The 21557-nt window shown below is 38.5% G+C and overlaps 3 protein-coding genes across 3 annotated transcripts; 1 reads left to right on the top strand and 2 right to left on the bottom strand.

The window, feature by feature from the left end:
- Nucleotides 1–3867: 3867 nt before the first annotated feature.
- ATC70_004541 (uncharacterized protein) lies at nucleotides 3868–4623 on the top strand (the record flags this gene model as incomplete). Its single annotated transcript, XM_064823843.1, has 1 exon — nucleotides 3868–4623. One exon carries the CDS (start codon nucleotides 3868–3870, stop codon nucleotides 4621–4623), a length of 756 nt encoding a protein of 251 aa, XP_064688668.1.
- A 1039-nt stretch (nucleotides 4624–5662) lies between these two features.
- ATC70_004540 (uncharacterized protein) lies at nucleotides 5663–9057 on the bottom strand (the record flags this gene model as incomplete). The annotated part of the gene is made up of 12 exons (XM_064823842.1): nucleotides 5663–5909; nucleotides 5964–5985; nucleotides 6042–6585; nucleotides 6646–6995; nucleotides 7049–7199; nucleotides 7251–8036; nucleotides 8100–8200; nucleotides 8265–8342; nucleotides 8410–8496; nucleotides 8560–8688; nucleotides 8747–8874; nucleotides 8927–9057. 12 exons carry the CDS (start codon nucleotides 9055–9057, stop codon nucleotides 5663–5665), a joined length of 2754 nt encoding a protein of 917 aa, XP_064688667.1.
- Nucleotides 9058–18918: 9861 nt separating this feature from the next.
- On the bottom strand, nucleotides 18919–20552 carry ATC70_004539 (uncharacterized protein; the record flags this gene model as incomplete). The annotated part of the gene is made up of 5 exons (XM_064823841.1): nucleotides 18919–19095; nucleotides 19148–19387; nucleotides 19445–19902; nucleotides 19974–20113; nucleotides 20209–20552. 5 exons carry the CDS (start codon nucleotides 20550–20552, stop codon nucleotides 18919–18921), a joined length of 1359 nt encoding a protein of 452 aa, XP_064688666.1.
- Nucleotides 20553–21557: the final 1005 nt, after the last annotated feature.

Genomic DNA, 21557 nt, shown 5'->3' with positions numbered 1-21557 from the left:
GAGCAAGTGTATTTTGCTATTCCTTTTTCGATTTGTATTTTGTTTCCTTTTTTTCATTAAATAGGGCTTTTTACCATTAAAAAAGCATGGTCAGTTATATTTGTGGTTTTGAGTGTTTTGTTGTGTGGGATGTGTTGGTGATTTATTAGAGCCACTTGTCTTGTTTTTCAAATTGGCTTATGTGTAATGAAATACCAAGTTTATTAATAGTCTGGCCTACCCTCTACACTCTTCTGTTGTGATTTTTTTTTTTTTTTTTTTTTTTTTTTTTTTTTTTTTTTTTTTACTTCTTCCTCCCCTTAGACGTTGGAAACACCATTTTCAATCCATATTAAAGCTATTAAACTCCAGGCTTCACAGTATTTTTCGCAATAAGGTGTTCGCTTGCTGCTTTCAATATAGTAGTTTGGCTTTTCATAGTTTACATAGTAGTCGATCGTTGTGTGCTTTTAAGTTTAATTGCTTGCTTTTTATTAAAGGATTATGCCTAATCAAACTTATGGCCGTATATTGTCCCTAGCAATCTAATAAATTCACCATTTGTTACATCCTAAAAGAAGTCTGGGGCTTGGAACCACGTATTATTGGCTTAGTCCTCTGTGTTGTCATTATATGAACCAGTGTATCTACGCTTCGGTGAGAACCAACCTGCACAGCGGCAGCTCACGTTACCGATAGCCCTTGCGTATCTTATCAAAATACTGCTACTTTCGTTTTGACCCTCCACTTACACATGAAGCCCCTTTATATTATCTGTAGATCTAATTCTTATCTGATGCTCTACATCCATATACACGTAGCTACTTCATATACGGGCAAGTAGCATACTGGTATTTGTTGTACCAACAGATACATTATTAAATAAATTAAGATAGAGATCAAAAGGAAGACTTTAAAAGTAACCAGATACGAAAACTAATGGGTTTATTAACTGACTCAAGCACCTCTTATTTATATGAGATCGTTATCGCTGAATCATCAATCAATCTATCTTATTGTTTAAACTGGGTCAATACATCAAGTTCTGTATATCCAATACCGATCATTATGAAGGATTCGATCGCCAGTTCAGCTACGATGATACGATTCACAACCTATTATCATGATAATAAAAAGGGCATTGAGTTTGCCAGCCAGCCACACAAGCTAAAATTAATTCAAACACAGACTCATAGGCTGTTCCAGATTGGACAAATTTTGATGATCTTCGACTCGATTGATCTATCTTAGCAGATTCGACTATATAAAATAGGATGATCATCTTATGTGTCTTTAAGCTTTCTTGGAGTGCTTTTCAAGACGCATCCAATGGTACAAAGTAAGATAGATGTTTTGAATAAACTTATTGTATAACTTACAAAAATATGAAAAGAGGTTTCTGGCCAAAAAGTCGAGATTTTACATATCAAAGTTCCACAAAGATGCTTTTAGGGGCTACATTAGATCGATAGAAACATTTTGATTCAATATATATCATAGTAAAAGTTTTTTTTATCAAGGTGAAAAACGCGATCGTTTGATTTTCGATGAAAACCATGAGGGGTACCTCGTGCTTTTTGGTCGATTTTTGGCCATGTTTTTTTGACCTTCAAAAAGTTGAGCAAAGGTGCCAGGAAGTTACTACTATTCAAGTACAATTGTTTGGCGTTATTCCGGTGGCTCAGAAAGGCTTACATGTCAACCTATGAAGGCTTGAAAACTATCCAGTTTGGTTATGTTTTGTTTTATGGCTTTTATTTACACAGCATGAATCACATCTTTAGTAGCTGAAGTCTTCTGGAAGGGCCGTTGCAGCCTGTGCAACTTCTAATTCGAACCGGAGGCATATTGATTTCGGTAAAGCTGATTCATGCAGATTTTGATGCGATAAGTTACTGGTAAGCTTATTAACAATGGAAATGAAAACCCGAATTTGCTGCTTGAACACTATGGTTTTACACCTTTGCTTCGCTACGGTAAAGCCGTCATTAAAACCAATGCTATCTAGTATTGGATTCAATACCTGATTATCATGGCTTTGCACCTTTGCTTCGATACCGTAAACCCTCTCTGTAAACCAATGCTATCCAGTGTTGAATTAGGTACATTATTATGTTCTTGTAGATAATGAGGTCGCATTCTTCTTAACTCTGAATTCAAAACGGCAGGTGCTCTCGGTGACCTTGGTGTTCTGGGTGGTCTCAATGCAGCTCCTTTTTATTTCTTTTGATTTATTTATCAAATTTCTCTATTTACTCGACATAAATCTCATTTTCGAAAATTGTAATCTTCAGGTAGAGCAACTCTACCATTTACACGGTTTCTAGCTTGAACAGGAGGCATGACAATTCGATTTGATTTTAACAAAAGATATTTCATAAACTGTATGCAAATTGTGATGATTGATGTTCTTGGTGGATGGGCTAAGCCCCTCCCCCAAACACCCCTCCCACTTGTATCTTTGTTCTAAAAAAGATCCATCCAAGGTTTCTGCTTAGATAAATGAAGTAAATACGCTGAGCCTCCTATGAGACCAAAAGTTTCCTTTCGTTTCTTATTCTTACTGGCAAATATGTATCGTTCGATTATTGTATTCAACAAATTAATATAACCCTTTTATTGAGAACTAATGATAATCTGGATGCGCATGATACAAAAGCTATGCCATTTTAGCGAGGTGCATGGGAAATTCTATTCTTGCATAATCATATGTTAATGTCAAGCAAAGATCATTTGAAATATATAATTTGGATATGGTTTAATGGAAAATAGGCTTTGTAGTAATGAAATGCATTTTAATAATGAAGAGCAATTATAAAAAAAAATACAAGATCCTTACAAAGAGCTCAGATTGAATGAATAGGAGAGTTGATTGCCTTGAGCACATCCCGTGGGTCAATTGAAAGGGACATTGTCTTGAGCACTGCTTAGTGCAATTACCAAATATTTATCTCACATACCCCAAAATGTTGCTGTTCGATGAAAAACAAAGGATATAGACACCTTGGCATGCGCTAAACGTCGCCATCTCAAGAGCAAGAGGTATTTGATTAAGCGTTCATATAATGATGTGCCTATGATTTCCTAATGAGCCCATCTTTTCAAGTTGCTCAAAATAGTTGTCAAGCACTGATCTTCATTGGGCATAACTTGGATTTTCCAGATGTTAAATGCGTTTGTGTTTGCTTACATAACGCTAGCACTTTTTGTAGAAAGTGTGAGTGCTGGAGGTCTTTGCTGAAAAGAGGCTGATACTTATATACCACATCACTCACCACTTTCACATATAACTTTTGGTAGCAGCCCTACATTTAAAACCGAACGTTACGAATGCACCCTTCTCATGGCTGCCCCTGACCAACTTGGTTTTTTTTTTTTTTTTTTTTTTTTTACCGATTGAAATGTTGAATATAATACCTTTACTCGGTGAATGGTTTCAGCCTGTTGTATATATACTATATATATATATATGTATGGGAGATTGCCGCATTCGTATGTCACAATGATGGCCAATGCCATGAAAATGGAAAAACTTTAATTTTGACATGTATAGACTGAATTTTGAATTCTGATGAAATTTTGCTTTGTCATGCTATGAATAAACCAAATCGACTCAAAGCTCGACACTAGAATTTTTATTTGGAAGATCACTGATGCTGGGGTCCAGCAAGCCCTTTGCACTTTCATCTATCACAACTAGGTGTATGTACGCGCTCGCGGTACAGGTAGTAAATGCGTTTGAACCCAGGCGAAAAAAGCTATTTATGGAAAATATGACGAGGAAGCGCTAACTTGTAGAATGTTTTTGTGTAGTATGCCAAGTATAAATAGTTGCTCTGCAGTATATATTTTTAGTTTCTTCCCTTCTTCATCTCCTCTCATTCAGAAATGTCCCCCAGATCTTTGTCAACCCCTCCTCCTGAGGACAAATCTTGCAATGCCACCACGATCAAATACACCAAGAGAGCTAGACATGGCCATGGCCAAGACGTAACTGATGCTCACAATATTCGACAGGTTGCCGGATGTCTACCCATTGATCCTACATCCAAGAGATTTCTCTTGATTTCTTCCAGTAAAAATCCTGAGGCATGGGTTATCCCCAAAGGTGGTTGGGAAACTGACGAAACACAAGAGCATGCTGCTCTCAGAGAGACGTGGGAGGAAGCTGGCCTCAAGGGACGTATCACTCATCAATTGGGCGTCTTTGTGGAGCGTGCCAACAAGAAGATTAGAGCCCATCATTGGATTTTTGAAATGGAAATCGACGAAATTGTAAAGAAGTATCCTGAACGCATGAGACGTGATCGTCGTTGGTTTACATTTGAAGAAGCTCTTATTGCAACTACCAACAATCCATACATTCAAGAAGCTATCCGTCTTTCAAGCATTAGTCCCTTGCCCCGCCCAACAACACCTCGCTCATCTTTTGATGGAAAGTTGAATCAGAATGTGCCCAAGCCATTGACACAGCAACAACAACAGGAATCTACACCCATGGATAGCCCACCTTCGTCCGTCCCTTCTACTCCTACTAAATCAACCACAACCATCGAATCGCCATCAGTCCAAGAAAGTAGAAAATCCAACGATGCTTTCCAGGCATTGAGGGAATTGATGGAGCAAGCAGCTGTAACCGTTTAAAGCAACGTATGTTAGATATGTGTACTAGTATTTATAACCTTTTTGTCACTTTTTTTTTTTTTGCCTCATTCTTGGCTACAATTTATACCACTCTTTTTTGTTTTTCTCTTTCTCTTTCGCTATCTCTGTCATTCTATATTTGTGAAATAAACACTGTTTTAAACTGATATTGTATTCGTTGCTTGAATTATCGAAATTGCACTTTGTTTGGTCATTTTTCGCTGTACTAGTAGTTCCTTTAAAAATAGATTTCTCGGGTTATGTGCCTTGTGAGTTTAGTGGCTGCTGTGGCATTGCAACCTATGAGGCAATTGCTGCTTGCTCTACTTGCTTCATAAGTTAATTGCTTTTTATGGAAGGGACAAATAAAGGGTGATTTGAATGGCATGAAAGCATTATACGAATGAGATGGCTTACAAACCCGGTGGACTAGTTGCTAAAAAAAAAAAAAGGCCTGATTGAGAGATTACAAGCGGGTCTTGATAAGGAGGCATCAATTGACAACAACTCAAGCATGCACACATCCCTTACAAGGCAAAAATATGTAGGCAGGGCAATGCTTTGGCGCTTCAACCTTTTTCCTAATATTCGTCAGACTGAAAACAGTACTCTCTTCTGTTACCCGGGTCTTTTTGATACACAAAATAATGTCTGGGGAAGAAGATTTCTTCCCATTTAAACTGGGAGCACATGGACCTATTTTTACTTGTTGACATGTCAAACATTGCGGCTATTTAATGCATGATTAGAGGTGCTGAATCCGAGATGTTTCTATCTAGCACTCTGCGCTGGTCGAACTGAAGAAGCAAGAACAATAACAAACGTATTAATCGAGCAGTGTGTTTATGTTCATAAGACACATCACAAGGAATGCATGGTTTTTGGGTAATTCATGATTCACGATCCAACAAATACTTACATGCATGACATTGCTATATTTGTGCTGACAGAAAAAGATCCATGCGATTAAACCATTTGACACATTGTGTGCCATGGCTTGCATTTTATTTTAGCAGTTAAAATACACGTTATATACAGATTAGCGTCTTTCCTTAACGAGATACTTGAGGAAGAGAAACGAGGTGAATAATGTGGCAAAGACAAATATAATCAGTTTTGATACATCAGACCAGAAGGCTTGCCCATTGAACCCGAATCGAGCAAGAATTATTGGCCCAGGGATTTGAATGTCGGCAATGGACTTGTCACGCAATGTAATGTCCTTAAGCTCATTAACAATCAATGCTTCGTAGCCATAGTTGAAGAAGCTCAAATGCTGGAGCCAACTAAATTAAATGCTAAATTCAGATATTGAATCTCACCAGATACAAATGACTTACCTCAACATGGGTGGTATGTGATCTATAAATGACATTGAATTAGCATTGCTGACCACACAGTCAAGATGTCTGCCTTACCTTTGTTCAACAAAAACCCACCAAACAGCATAGAGAACAATATCACCAAGTTAGCCAGCAAATTGGCAGCAGACAAGTTTTTAAATGCGGTGGCAAAGCAAAGACACAGCCCAGCAGCAGCTAAATTAAACAATACCAAAACTAGCAGAAATTTACCGAAAATAGGTAATGCTGAATTAAGCCCAATCATGTAATAACTGATGGATCCCATTACCAAAGGTGGCAGCACACGCAGAGGCACAATGTCGAACAAGACTTTGGCTACAAAGTATGCGCTAGGACTGTAATAGCCATTCTCCCGTTCGCGCATAAACAAGATTCGTTCTTTGTTAAACATATCCAAAGCACTTGTTGCTGCAAAACCTAATAAAGCACACATAAAGAACAAGACGCCAAGTCGGTTCTGAACACCGGATAAGTCAACATCAACTTGCCAAAACAAGCTACCCAACAAGATGGCCAGAACTATTGAGAATGCAAAATGAGCAAAAAAGAGGAACGGATTTCGATACAGATTGATGAATGTGCGCGATGATAATAGTGTCTAGACAAGCACGTAACGTTAGCTCGAGCATGAGCTTCTACAGCAAAGATCAACAATTACCAGCTCATGATAAAATTGATAGATTGAGAATGCAGATTCCTTTTGACCAGGCGTATCCACCCACACCGAATAGTCGCTTGCATTAGCCGTTGCTCTGCATATGCGATTCTCAATTACTTGATACAAATCAGAAGAATAGAAAGAGTCGAGTAAAAAGTGCGCATGGTTTGAGTCTCCCAGTAGATTCACTTCGCCAGCTTCATCTTGTGATTGCTGGCTGTTGCCAAGGGCGTATGGTGCGTGTATTTCTTCTAAAGGTTCGGTCTCTACATCGATCTGACTACGACTGGAAGGCATGGGCGTGGTTGGTCTAGTAACAGCATCATCCGGTCTCTTCATCGTAAGATCAACTATTCAAGCCATTAGTCTGTGCACGCACTTTAGCATCTTAGATGCTACATACTCAAATAGTCAGCAACATTGTAGTCTGCAGGAATTTTAAAGCCAAGGTTTTTAAAGTAATTGGAGCACGTCCTTGCTGGTCCAAAGTAAACTAAGCGTCCACTAGCAAGGAGCATGAGGGAATCAAACATTTTGAATATATCTGATCTTGGCTACTGACATTGTAAGTATCCATGAATGAGCATGTTTCATGCATTTCTTACCTGATGAATAGTAACAATGATGGTTCTCTTGCCTTTATGGGCCAATCGTTGTAGACACTCCATAACAACACCCGCATTATAAGCGTCCAAGCCGCTTGTTGGTTCATCCAGGAACAATAAGCTGGGGCTTGTTACCAACTCTTTACCGATACTCACTCTTCTTTTCTCGCCTCCACTGATACCTCGTTGTCCAGGCATTCCAATTTTACTGTCTGCAATTTTGGAGATACCCAGCTCCTGAATGACATCCTCCACTCGCTTCTGTTTGACCTTGAGCGGGATCTTGCGGGGTAGACGCATCAATGCAGCATATGTTAGTGTTTCTCTCACGGTGAGCGTTCCCATCAGACTGTCGTCTTGATCCACAAATCCAGTCATGCGCTTGAATTGTCTTCGTGTGGGCGAGACGCCATTGATCAAGATCTTTCCACTGATAACACCTCGCTTGTGCTTCCTTGATAGGATATCTAGCAGGCTAGACTTGCCAGCACCAGAGGGTCCCATCACTGCTGCTAACTGGCCAGGTTCCATGTAGCCATTGATATCTGATAAAATGGGTTTTCCGGCGACGGTATAACTGATATCTGCAAATGTCAAAGCGACTTCAGTTGATGTGAAATGGTTGAACATGCTTTCATCATCGTCGTCATCTTCAAGCTCAATCCGTGTACCAAACATCTTCTTTTGGCGAGACGCAGTGAATTTGGTGATGGCAAACAACAAGACGCAGGCAACGAAAATCGCTCCAATAATCATCATTTCTGTGTAACTGGAAAACTCTTGATCCTGCACGCAATACAACAGTTAGCAAGACAGCCCTTGCATGATCACATCTGTGGAGACTCTTACAATAGGAACTGCATCCAGGAAATCTTGTTCATTCGCGCATTCACCAGCATCGCAGGCCAGTTGAATATTGTCTGGAAATACACTGACTAAAGTGGAATACTCTTGTGTAATTTTGTACATTAGATCATGTACGACCCCAATATCACACCATATACAATTGCTTACCGTTGTACCAACAATCTTTCCCGTTTTTGCAGAACCATTCGGAAGGCCCTTTTACATTCTTGACCAACTCTGACATGTCTAACACAGCCCAAAGACATAATTAACACTGTCACCCATGACTCCACATACGCCCAAGCCAACTCACCCACTTCTTTGCCGCACATAAAGGCATCCTTCATGCAACCACAATTTGCTTTCGCACAATGGCCTTGAACATCATTTTCTCCAGAAGCTGAATGGAATTGATATTTTAGATGCACTGCAACACTAACCTCTTAGCGCATGATATACTTACTGGCTTGAGCGCACTCGCTTAATTCACAATAAAACTGTTCCTCACTATCCTTCCAAAACTGAAATACACACTCGCTTTTTTCCCACTCACATGATAGCGACACATGTGTGTTATCAATCCAGGGTATATCTAATATACATTCACGTCAATTTACCATGCTCCTTTGCCTGCTTGCTCTTCGTCTTACTAGTGGTAGCACACCAAGCATGCAGTGATTTTAGTCCAATAGCTGATTTGATGCAAGTTGCGTTTGTTCCTTTAAACGGCTGACATGATTTGTCTTCTTGGCACACGTTGCAATTGATGCCTCCCCATCTACATACTTGATTAGCGCTGTTGATTACTGGCATGTTGGCAATATATCTACCCAGGATCACAGGCACAATCCTCGCCTTGCTTTCGCTGTGGCCTATCTGTGTCGTAGAGTGATCCACAGAGTGGCTGTGTACAGTCCAAATCCCCTAATAACTCTACATAAGCACCTGTATCTTCGATCATGCTTTGGCTAAATATTACCCCATCCTGCTGGACACACACAGGCTCCACTTGGGTCGCAAACGCCTCCATTAGCACAATTGTTGGTAGCTAGTTGACAGTTGAAGCACACAGGACATTCAGGACATTCTTGGCGTCTGCTCAAATGCGGGAAAAAACTGTTTGGATAGCTTTTCATAACTAGAATCCAGAGAGAAAATAAGAGAGAGAAAAAGAGAAAAAACAGGAAAAAGGCTAGAAAGTCGCTTTAAATCCATCTAATGTGCATTTAAACTCAACGTGGATCTTTTCTATGTAAACAACAAGCACAGCAATTAATTCATGCAACTGATGACAGTAAGAGAAACAGGATGCAATTTTCCAGTGCAACTACTACTTTACTTGATTTTAAAAAATCAACGATATAGCCAGAGATGCTTCTTGCAATACATAACTGTGATCAACGAGGGTGACAGTGCTTCCCAAGTTCCGGATATTTTTCCAACCTCACCTAATGTGCCTACTGTACTTTGCAAAAAAAAAAAGAATAGCTGAAGAAAAAACACAGCATTGTGCACTTAGAACTTGGTTTTCTTATAAGCAACGACACAATAACTGAGGTCTCTAGAGGACCCTAACTAAAACCGTTTTTCTTGAGTCAACCAGCTTAACTTTTCCAGACACTACTCTCTGAAATAGTCTTGGCAGACGTAGCGACTTTCGCCAATGATTCGTGCCTACCAGAGCCGACTAAGCAATATCCGTATCTTAAAGATCAGCGTTCTTAGTAATAATGCACAGCACGAAATTGTTGAAGCGCATTGTGTTCAAAATATCACCTTACAATTTGAGGTTCTGCCTTTCTTACTTCTTGAGCTAATTTATTTTCTAGCTTAAAGATTTGTTTGATTTTATGTTCTACCATTTTGAATGGAAAGGCAAGTTGACATCTTATCTGTTTTCTGTCTCAAAGTAGGTATTCTTAATAGGATACCATTATATCACCGAATGTAAATGCTGTATATTTCATTTCAGGACCACTGTATGCCCACTTTGAGGGATGGTTGCTAAACATATGAACGCGTTTTCAATCGCTAAATTGGCTACTGAATATTTAAGTGAGTGAAGTGTTACAAAACCAATTTAAAAGAGTAGTATTTGGGTGCTTTCCTTGTTGTTCAACTGTTAACTCAGCCCGCTTTCTCCATTAACTGAATTCTGCTCCCCTGTGTTTGCTTTACGATATGAGATCTCGTTTGAGTATCTGCGATGTTTCCTCGCAAAAATCGAGTCGTCAACCTCCAAATTTGAGTTTACAGCAGTGATGCATGTAATGAAATAACGACTCAAACGCTGCTTGACAGAAAGCCGAAATTCATCGAATATCACATTCAAATCCATGCTATTTGAATTTATTAATAAAGTGCTCAATATACTTCAACAATCACTCAAACACACTAAAGTAAAGATACACCCTTGTCTCACACATTGTGTGAATGAACCACTCTTAACTACAGTGTATTCGATCACACGCATGATGGCCGTCATAAGTAGTGATATTATCTTTATCCAAATAAAATTGAATCAATAACAAACAGATTTACATATGACAGCTATGCCCTGATGCCATAGTTGCACAGTACTCCAGATAGAGAAGGGTTCTACATCTTAATAACAAACATCACGCGTTAAACTGTCAAAGTCACTGCATTGAATCATGCTATGACGGTAGCTCATTCAAACCCATCAAGATTACTCAAATCGATCCTTATGGCCTGTGCTCTTGCATCGATTACTTCTTTAAATCAAACATCAACAGCATTTTCCAGATATCGCAACAATAGGTGCTGTTATTGCTCTTTATCATCACTAACCCTACAAGCTACTAGTTACAAATGTATATAAATACCTTTTTTTTTTACTCAATTCCAGGATCTTCAGTTCATTTTATACACAAATAAAATACAATGGATTTCTATTGTATTATTGCTTTTTTTTTGTGAAATTTATTAAACCCAATTTCACTGTACAAACTTAGCCATTTTGAAACAGGAATAACTCATGCTACAAAGCGTCTACAACGCTTGGAATAGGACCAAATGGCTCTTCTTCAATATGCTTTACTTACTGATGCTTTATCTCAAAATTTTTTAGGTCATTGCAAATCCACGAAAATCCTCATTTTTTTATGTGTATTAGTAAGGGAAAAATTCTTGAAAATCAAACGACCGCGGTTTTCGCCCCAAAATGAAGACTTTTCCTATGATACATATCAAATCAAATTGATTGCAAAGATGCAATGCATCACTGGAAACTGTTTCTACGAGAATTTATATGCTAGATTTTGACATATTCACAGAAAACCTGTTTTCATATTTTTGCAAAGTGCTCATTATTTTCGGTCACAAATCTGAATGCAATTAGCACCATTTGATGCAGCTTCTTTAGCCCTCTAAAGATGTATTAGAAAGCTGGGTGTGACAACGACAATTTTCATAATCAAATTTAGCAAAAACGTTCAAAAGATGTGAGATCAAGTCAAATTTGAACACGAAAATACCCACTGCACAATTTCAAATTAAAGCGCAGCAGTTACGACTGCCACGGGAGAAGACTCAGACTAATTCTACTGGCCGTGACGTCGTGTAGAGCGCTCTCTCATTCTTCATACCACCGTTTTTTCCCCTTTTTGCAAAACGCGTTTAGTAGCAAATCATGGTGGTTTTGTAAACCGTTTATTGATAATAACACCCTACTAGCCTCTGATAACATTGTCTCGCATTGTTAAAAAGACTTGATACTGCTTCTTTCAAGTGGAATTTAGCAGGTATGGTTTAATAATGAGCACAGGAAGGCGTGAAATTAACACTAAAAGTATTTATTTGTTAGGATTTGATAATTCTTTTGCCTGTTTGACGTGGATCCTACTGCCTTTACTTTTATGTTATCTCTGGTATCTCTTTTAGTCTACCATCTTTGGTATCTGCTTATTTGGTATGCGTCGGGTAAGTATCTGGTCTCTGCACGGTCACTGTATGGTCTTCTCTAATGTTGTTTGTTCTCTCGTTTATTATAATAATGCTGTTGTGGCTGATTATTCGGTCTGTGTATGGCCTTCGCTGGCGCTGTTTATTCTCTCATTTCTTTATCCTGGTGCTGTTATTGCGGCTGCTTATTTGGACTGTATCTTGTCTCTGTTTGGTCTCTATCTGGTCTTTATCTGGTCTGTGTTTGGTCTGTAACTGGTATGTGTCTGGTCTGTGTACGTTCTGTGTATGGCTTTCTCTAATATTGTTTGTTCTTTCGTTCCTCTATTGTAGTGGCGCTGTTGCGGCTACTTGTTTGGTCTGTGTCTGGTCTGCGTATGGTCTGTGTACGTTCTGTGTATAGCTTTCTCTAATGTTGTCTTGTCGTTTCTCTATTATAGTGGTGCTGCTGGTAATCTGCTGGTCCTTCATGGTCTACTGTTTTTTATGTATGCTTGTTCTCTGGTCTGTCTCTGGTGATTGCGCATTCTCTGCTGGAGGTCTATTGGTGGTTGTGGTAAGTGGTAAGTAACTTTTTTTCTTCTGGTCTCAATAATATAAAACTTCTCTGGACGTTTTTGTTATTATTGCTTCCTTTTTCGTAATAATAATGCACTCTTGACGTGTATTTTGTTGCGTTTTTTGTTTCTTTCGTTGACTGTGATATGTTCAGCTCAACAAATGCGTGCAATGTCGTTGTTTCGTATGTACGAACAACAACAAGCATGACTCACTGCTACTACATACTTGTATTGCGGTTGTAATACTTTGTTATATTGCCGTGGGTTGTTGTCTGTGTTGCCTCTGTGGCTTCACATGAGACAACATTAGTCATCATGTTGTATTATATTGCACACTCATATATACCACTGTTGCTCCTGCTATTGTGCGTACTTGTGTTGCTTTACATCAGACTTTTATCATGCACGTTATTTATGTATATATTCTTGTTGTTGCAACCAGAATATAATATGAACATCTTTGCAATGCATTCAGTATAATATCTTAGATGTTATATTCATGATATGCTTTTTTTTTAAACCACTTTGTGTGAGTATTTCTTTTTTGCTTACTATACTCGTATAGTATTATATTCTTTTCTTCTTTTTCTTTCTTTCTCTTATTATATGTTTCTTTTGAAGCATACCTTTTTATGTTGTGTGGATGTGCCTATCCCTGAAGCTCAACAAGACTTTATCCGAGGCTAGGAGGTAGATAGGCCGCCTCCACTTGGTTATCGCTACTTACTTTAGTGATGATTGAGGGTCTCAATGCCAGAATTTAAAAGCTAGGTGGTGTAAGTAAGGCATGCTCTAGCACCTGGGGGAAATTTGATGATAGCATCTGCTATATTATTGCTGTATAGCGGAGCTTAAAATTTTGCCTCACATCAAAACAGGGGGAAACCCTCGCAAATTTTTTTTAGGTCAGCGGAGTTTTCAAGCAATCTGATTGGCTCGGAGGTTGAAGTAACAAAGGTCTACAACTAATTGATTTCCGCTTGATGTCTTGTATTATAATTTTGTGTTTGTAATAAAAATATATTCAAATATTGATAATAAAATTTAAATCCCTCTTTATCCAAAAGTAAGATAAGGTGCAATTACTGGATCTGGCATCTATCACACGGTTTTATGCGAGGGATATTCTTTAAATAAGTTCACTGCAGTATGTGAGGAAAGTTATATAGCTGCTGCAGTATACTAGGTACCAAGTATAATCCCAATGCCGTATGCCTTGCCAAACATACATCGTTTAAGATTGACTCCCAACATTCAATTTCATGAGCTGCTGTTGTGCTGGAAAGGTTACAAGTGTCTATAAGGTTTACGTTATTCTTGATGGGTATGTGTAATACATCCACTATGATCTGCATTCCGACAGTTCATCCAGTTACCAAATTTAGATATAAACTGTATGTACAATGGATTAGATGTACGATATCGATTTATGCTATAAGAAGATATGGACTTCAGATACGCTAGTATTATAAGATTCATATTATATAAGATATAGGCTATAGATGGCACCACGGACATGGATGGCGCTGTAGGCTTATACTTGTATTCCGACATTGACTACGGATGTTTACCATATCTGGATAGGCACCAAGATTAATGCAATATGAGCTTGTTGCTTCAGATGTGCACTTTATGATCCACGCTATAAGACACATGCTTATATCTGTGATACTAGCTACAGATACTTTATGTACTACAGACTTGTACTATATATGAGACATGCTATAGACATGCATACGATATGCTATAGACATGCCATATATTCAGGTACATGCTAAAGAGATGTATGCTCAGCGATATACACTTAGATATGTACTATTGATATAGATTAAGGAGACTGTACCTATCGGATACATGCTACTAGATCGATATTAATTATCCTTATAGAAAGAATAGATCAGGGTACTTCGGATGAGAGTCTAGTTATTCACCCAGGCAAAGCTAAATCATGATTAGCTTGCTGGAGTTGTCTTTTAGCATAATCCGACATTAGTTGATCTGAGTTGATTTATTTGTCAATCGAGTTAATAGAACTTTTATCCATTGTTATAATATATAAGAAGGGTCATCTACCTGGCCAGTAGAGATACTTCAGTTTTACTTTACACCTGTCAGTTTGATAATAAAATAGACCTTTATCAAGTTAACTTTACTGTTTTTATTCTTTTTTTTCCGTGAATTTTAGTCTATAAATCCTCAAATTTCACACTGAGTTTGTGCGCTGGATTGAATGTAAAATACGAGTTTATATTATAAGGACGACATGAGAGTCAAATACCGTAGTACTCTAGTAGGATTCATACGACGTATGTAAGATATGGGCTGTGGTGTAATGATCCGCATTACATATTATGTTTCAATCCGCCGCATGATTGAAACATTAGTAGCATAGTATATAAATAGCCTTCCTTTTGACATGTATTAAAGTCAGTAAAAATATCTGTCATTACTTCTTCCTATACTTTTATTACAATAGACCCACCACTAAATCCTACTTTTCTAATAATATTTACATATCATATTATAATAAATGTTCAGTCCCTAGACACTTTTACAACCCTAATATAGAAACTGAGTTTCCAGGCTTCTGTGAGGCCTGACTCATATGTGGTTAATGATTTTACAATCAATCAACAAAAACCACTGTTATTTCTAACCTCTTTCCTCTGCTCAATGCTGTCAACGTTCTCTTTGAACGACGACCTAAAGCCTCAGAAATTTCACTATTTACTGCAAACATGTTATGCAGCCCATGAATCGTCAATGCCAGACTGACTTTATTAAATATAGAATGCAAGAAAATAGCATAATTAACGATAGTGATATGACTTGCTACCTACTTTCCATACGCTTCAAAAGTGCCTATTACTGTATTGCCTTCATAATTAGAAGGGCATTGGGTTTGCCAGCCGGTCCCACCAGCCAAAATTAATTCAAGCCCAGACTCATAGTCTGTTTTAGATTGGACAAATTTTGATGATTCTGGACTCGATCGAGCTATTTTTGCAGATTCGACTAAGTGAAGTATGACAATCACCACATGCTTCCTTAAGCTCGGTTGCCACTCAACAGCATCCGCTTTTTTAAAAAACTACGCAAAAACCTACCCTCTTCCTCCTCCTCTCTTTCTCCTCTCCAACCTCCTCAATGGCGCTCATTCTGGACACTCGCAATTCCCCTTGCTGCTCGCACGGTCTGGTATCGGGCTATATATGAAAAAATCCCCACCAGAGCCCTCCTACATCTACGCATTCCTGACAATCACCCTTCTCACCGCTGTACAATCTGCCCTGCCTCTCCCACGGAGGATATCACACATGCTCTGTTCTCCTGTCCTCCCAAGTTGCTGGTCTGGCGATACATGTATCACACCTATCTTTCTGCTTCTCCATCAATCTCTGATGTTGATCTGATTCATTTCTTACAACAAACTTTACTCTGTTCTTCCCCTTTTCTTGATCGTGATCCCTCTCTCTCGTTCAATGAACTCTCTATTCCTCAACTATTCGCAACTACTCTTTTGACAATTTGGCAAGCGCATTGGCGCTGGATCTTCGACCGAACCCCGTTCATCGCTGACACCGTTCAACTTCGCCTTGCTCGCTCTCTTGCTCGTTTGGATGCCGAGTTAAATCTTGATTCGTAAGTATTCAGTTTTATCTTTTCGTTCATTCTTCTGTCACCTTTTTTTTTCCAACCCATTTTCCATCCGATCCTTTGTCTCTATATCCAGTCTTTTCTATCCCTCAGCACGACATTTAAAGGACTTTAAATAAAAACTGGAGCTCGTCTCCCCTACAAAAAAAAAAAATGCTTCCTTAAGCTGCCCCTGGTGGTAGGGCGAAGTGGTAAAAACTCCCGTATGCCAACGGGAGGATCCCGGTTCAAATCCTGGTGAACGCAAGTTGTTTGATTTTTTGAAGTAGTACTGATGTCCTCGTTTGGTGTTTTGTACTCTATCCATTATCTATATTTTGACGATTTCCGCAAGACTGTTTTGGCTCTAGGTGTCGCACCTTATTAGCAGTAGATTTCTTTCCCAACTTAATTCAAAAATATCTTATTCCCCTTCTTTGCAGACATTGGGTCCACCAACAGTCTTTTCTATCCCTCAGCATGACATTTTAAGGACTTTAAATAAAACCTGGAGCTCGACTCCCCTACAAAAAAAAAAAAAAAAAAAAAATGCTTCCTTAAGCTTTCCTGGAGTACTTTTCAAGGCGCTTCCAATGGTACCAAGTTATATAGATGTTTTGAGTACACTTATTGAATGATTTGTAAAAATATGAAAAGAGGTTTCTGGCCAAAACGTCGAAATTTTACATATCAAAGTCCCACAAAGATGATTTCAGAGGTTGCTTTGGATCGATAGAAACATTTTGATTCAAGATATACCATAGCAAAAGTCTCCATTTTTAAGGTGAAAAACGCGATCGTTTGATTTTCGATGAAAACCATGAGGGGTACCTCATGCTTTTTGGTCGATTTTTGACCATGTTTTTTTTTGGTCCCCAAAAAGTCGAGCAAAAGTGTCAGAAAGTAACTGCCAGATGAGAGCAACCATTTGGGGCTATTCTGACGATCTAAAACGGCCTTGAACGCAAGAAAATGCAGCTCAAATGCACTCATATTTTGCTGTATTAGGGACACTAAGGACTAAAAGTGGGAATACCAGTATGCTGCTTGCCCGTATATGAAGTAACTACGTGTATATGGATGTAGAACATCACATAAGAATCAGATCCACAGATAATATGAAGGGTTACTATGTGTAAGTGGAGGGTCAAAATGAAAGTAGCAGTATTTTGATAAAATACGCAAGAGCAATCAGTAACACGAGCTGCCGCTGCGTAGGTTGGTTCTCACCGAAGCGAAGAGAAGGTAAAGAACCATCCGAAGCATAAACTTTCATATGATTAGTGGTTTTATATCAATCGACAATCAGGGTTCTTCTAGCACTTTAACTATATCAGTTTTGCGATATTAGCCAAAGGCTCGTATTTAGATAAAGATAGCATCACTACTTATGACGGCCATCATGCGTGTGATCGAATACACTGTAGTTAAGAGCGATTCATTCACACAATGTGCGAGACAAGAGTGTATCTTTACTTTAGTATGTTTGAGTGATTGCTGAAGTACATTGAGCATTTTACTAATAGTTTCAAACAGCATGGATTTGACTGAGTGATATTCAATGAATTCCGGTTTTCCGTTAAGCTGCGTTTGGGTTGCTATTTCATTACAGTAGATTTGACGGAAACGCGCTTTCAGGGACAAAATGTCATAGGCTACGACACATCAGGAACCAGAATATACATTAATCGTCTGATAGCACCACTGATATTCCTTTGCATTGTGCGAATAAAGAGACCTCAATACACCACGTATCGCTACTCCTGCTCAATCCTTCTCATGTACTATACGTTGTATATAATACATACGCCTCTCAGATATGATCTGTATTCTAAACAGATTGATGGACTAGGTGTTAGAAAACGTTATAGTGAAAACTTCTTGTTGGTTGAATCTTCCTTCGTTGGGGTGTGACAAAGGCTTAAGCTGTACTGCGCATTTTAGCCAATTTTGAGTAATGAGCTTCATGTAAGAACTTTTAATTACGAGTAACTACGCGTAGTAGATTAATAGATCAGATGTTGAAAAGGTTATTCAAACCCGCTTTATCATCAGATGCTTGGTTGTCGTTTGGCGAAGGGTCAAAGGTTTGCTACGCATTTAGGAAAAAGGGAGAACGGCTGATTCAAACCCTATCTTAATGCTGGAGCCTTCAGATTAGAATCGTTATATGTGTACTTTGAGGAGTTGCCAAACATATAAACAGATTTTCAGTCGCTACGTTAGCTGTCAAGTAATTACGCGAGAAGAGTATAAAGTAATCAATATATAAAACCAGTGTTTGGACGCTATTATTTGGTAAAACTGTTTACTCAATTCGACTTGTCTATTAATTGAATTTTGTTCTCTTTGATTTGCTTTACTAAATGAGACCTTGTTTGTTCATCTACGGTGCTTCGTTTCAAAAATCGATTTATTGGTACCCAAATTGGAGTTTATACTTGCAAAAACACGTTTTCTTTAAAATAATGGCATTTTCGGCAATATTTCATTGCTCTATGGCGTGTTTCAGTTTATTGGAATATTGCATCCCACCTGATATCAATTTCTGGATGCAATTGCAGATGCAATTTTTAGGCATGAGGCTGTTGTTACAAACTGTTGTGTATACAAACTTACGGCATTTTAAGTTAGAAAACTTAAGATGCTGTTTGTTAGATTAAGTTTTATTACATTAAATGCGCATTAGCTATACAGTTTTTTTAAGCCGTGCCAGACAGTAAATTTTGAGCTTTTGACACGACAGCCTCAATTTGGCTAGCCAAGTGATCTTGATTTGCCAAGTAAGTTTGAAGTCTTTCTAATAGTTCAACTTGTTCCTTTGATGACAGATTATTGACGACCAGAGCCAAGATGGTTCCCACAGAAACATTATACATCTAATAAATATTGTCAATTTCCGTATCATGGCATTTTACAGTTGCAATCTACCTTGATAAAGCTTTGATAATACATGTATGCAAACAAGCCCATCAAAAACTGACAATCACATCTGTCAGTTAATCCGCCATGTCCAGGAATACTGTGTCCAAAATCCTTAATCTTGAAAGCTCTCTTTACTGCACTGGCAAAGAATCCACCGAAAGGAGCAATCAATGAAGCAAAACATGCCATGACGATGGCATGTAATTGAACAGGAGCAATCCATACTTCTGTAACATCCACAGTGGTCTATGTGGTTTGTTAGTTTAGTTTCATCTCAGTAACCACACTTAATTCGCGGCTTACAGTGTATTTGATCAGATAACGGAACAACGAGGGCATTTCCCAAGGTGCAGCAGTGAATACGGGATTTTTGGGTTCACAAGAGACATTAGACCATGCAGATGCACCGAGATCTTGAACAGGACATGTCATATAATCAAATCTCATTAAAAGAGTTGTAGCAAGGAAACCAAAGATGAGTGTAAAGAACATGCCGCCAACAAATCCTTCAACAGTCTTTTTGGGACTAAGTTGAATAAGAGGGGTTTTGCCCCAAAAGAACCCACAAACGTATGCAAAGATGTCATTGCAGACAACTAGTGCAGCAGGCAATACAAACCAGATCAAACCCTCCAAGATATTATCCACAATGAAGTGAGCTTGGAAGACAATGAGAAAGATGGCCATATGAGTCCAGCCAAATTGAGACATTTGAGATCTGTATTGTCCCTTCTTCAAGTTCATGACAAAGAATACAAACCCTGGTTTTTCGTGAAACGTTAATGCTTAGTGCAATTATACAATGATGGTCTATCACAGCGATTGTACTTACCAATGACGTAGAGAATGAAACTGATGAATCGATGATGGGTAGCAAATGGAAGGAGAAACGCGTCCACCATAACAATCTCTTTAAAGTAGTAAATGATGGATTCGCCGTACAAGAAGTACTCGGTTGTGATCAAATAGTACCTGTGTCAAAGTGGTCTCTGTCAGTCTAAAGTACACAAACAATGATCCACACACACACACACACGTTCTCTCTCTTGTCCTCAGATCCCACTTACCAGCTCATTGTCTTGAACCATCGCAGATTACCTTTCGCTGAGTGGTATGCAATCGATATAACCTCTCTGTAAACCAGTACGGTGATGATCATCACCATAACAATGGACCAAATATAACCAGATGCGAGAACAACGAAGAATGCTGCAATCATGATTAATGTAGTAATCGTACGGATCCACCAATTTTGCCATTTTTTGCTTGGTATTTCTGCTGCCAAGAGAATTGGAGGTGCTTCTTCGGTTGTGGTAGGCATATCAACATCTACTTTCTCTGTGGTAGGCGAGTTTGAAGAGTTTGGTTTCTTTTGCTCCTTTGCAGACGCTGATCTACGTTTGGGTGCCATAATATACGGTTATTTATGCGTCTTTTGCTGTTGTGATATAAAAAAAAAGCGAAAAGGTATAACGACAAAGTTATTTGCCCGGGTTTAGATTGGATTGCTTTTTTTTTGCCTATTCTTTAAGTGTATGTTGCAAATGATGCCGATGAAGTCACATCATTGTTGATCAGGCATGTAAGTATGATGACATTGATTTGTCTTGTAAAGGGATCTTCATTTCAGTAACATGATGTAGCAGACAACAGGCCCTTTGAAAAGTATTTCTTCACTAATCTACGTTTATAGTCTTTTGCTGCTGATTTTACATGTCTTGTTATTTGTCGTAGATCACATCTCAGCAAAATTCAACCATTTGTCACATTCTGACAATTGAACGTCATAATGTGCAAAACCAAAGCTTAATTGTTACAAGAAACTTCTAAATTTGCGTCTTGCATTACCAATATCCACACGGCAAAATCAATGTCTAGCAGCTGCTTTGAGTCACATTCAGAATAATCTTTATCATTAGGCCCTTGATCAATTTAGTGTAGACATTTCTCGTTGCGCTTACAATCTATTACAGTCACCGCTTACGTTTACGTTTGACAGGCACTGTTCAGGATCGCTTCTAGCCTTCAGATTTGATATGTACTCTGATATCGTGTATTGCGATCGATTATTTGGCAAGATCATTTCGATCAGGCTATTCTTTGAAAAACACTACGAACATGTGTTTATGTTGAAATACAAGCACATTAGTCTACCTTCAATGTCTGTAAATTTTAGAATTTTACATGATCAACGCAATCATCGGCACTTCAAGTTACCATGCTGTACTCTTCATTTCGTCCATCCTCCATTGCAGGTTTACTGAAATTACATTCTGCCCTTGCCGACTATACTCTGTATCTCTTCAATCAATTTAGTGTGGGTCTGTATCAGGATCTGTAAGTGTCTAAATTTAAACATGTTTAGTCAATTTGCGATGTCATTCGGAATACGCAGCCTCATCATACAAATGTTGCA

Source organism: Mucor velutinosus (assembly GCF_035048745.1).
Source record: "Mucor velutinosus strain NIH1002 chromosome Unknown tig00001540, whole genome shotgun sequence".
Taxonomy (NCBI): domain Eukaryota; kingdom Fungi; phylum Mucoromycota; class Mucoromycetes; order Mucorales; family Mucoraceae; genus Mucor; species Mucor velutinosus.
The sequence above is the reverse complement of the archived record's forward strand: the minus strand, read 5'-3'. Positions and strand labels throughout refer to the sequence as shown.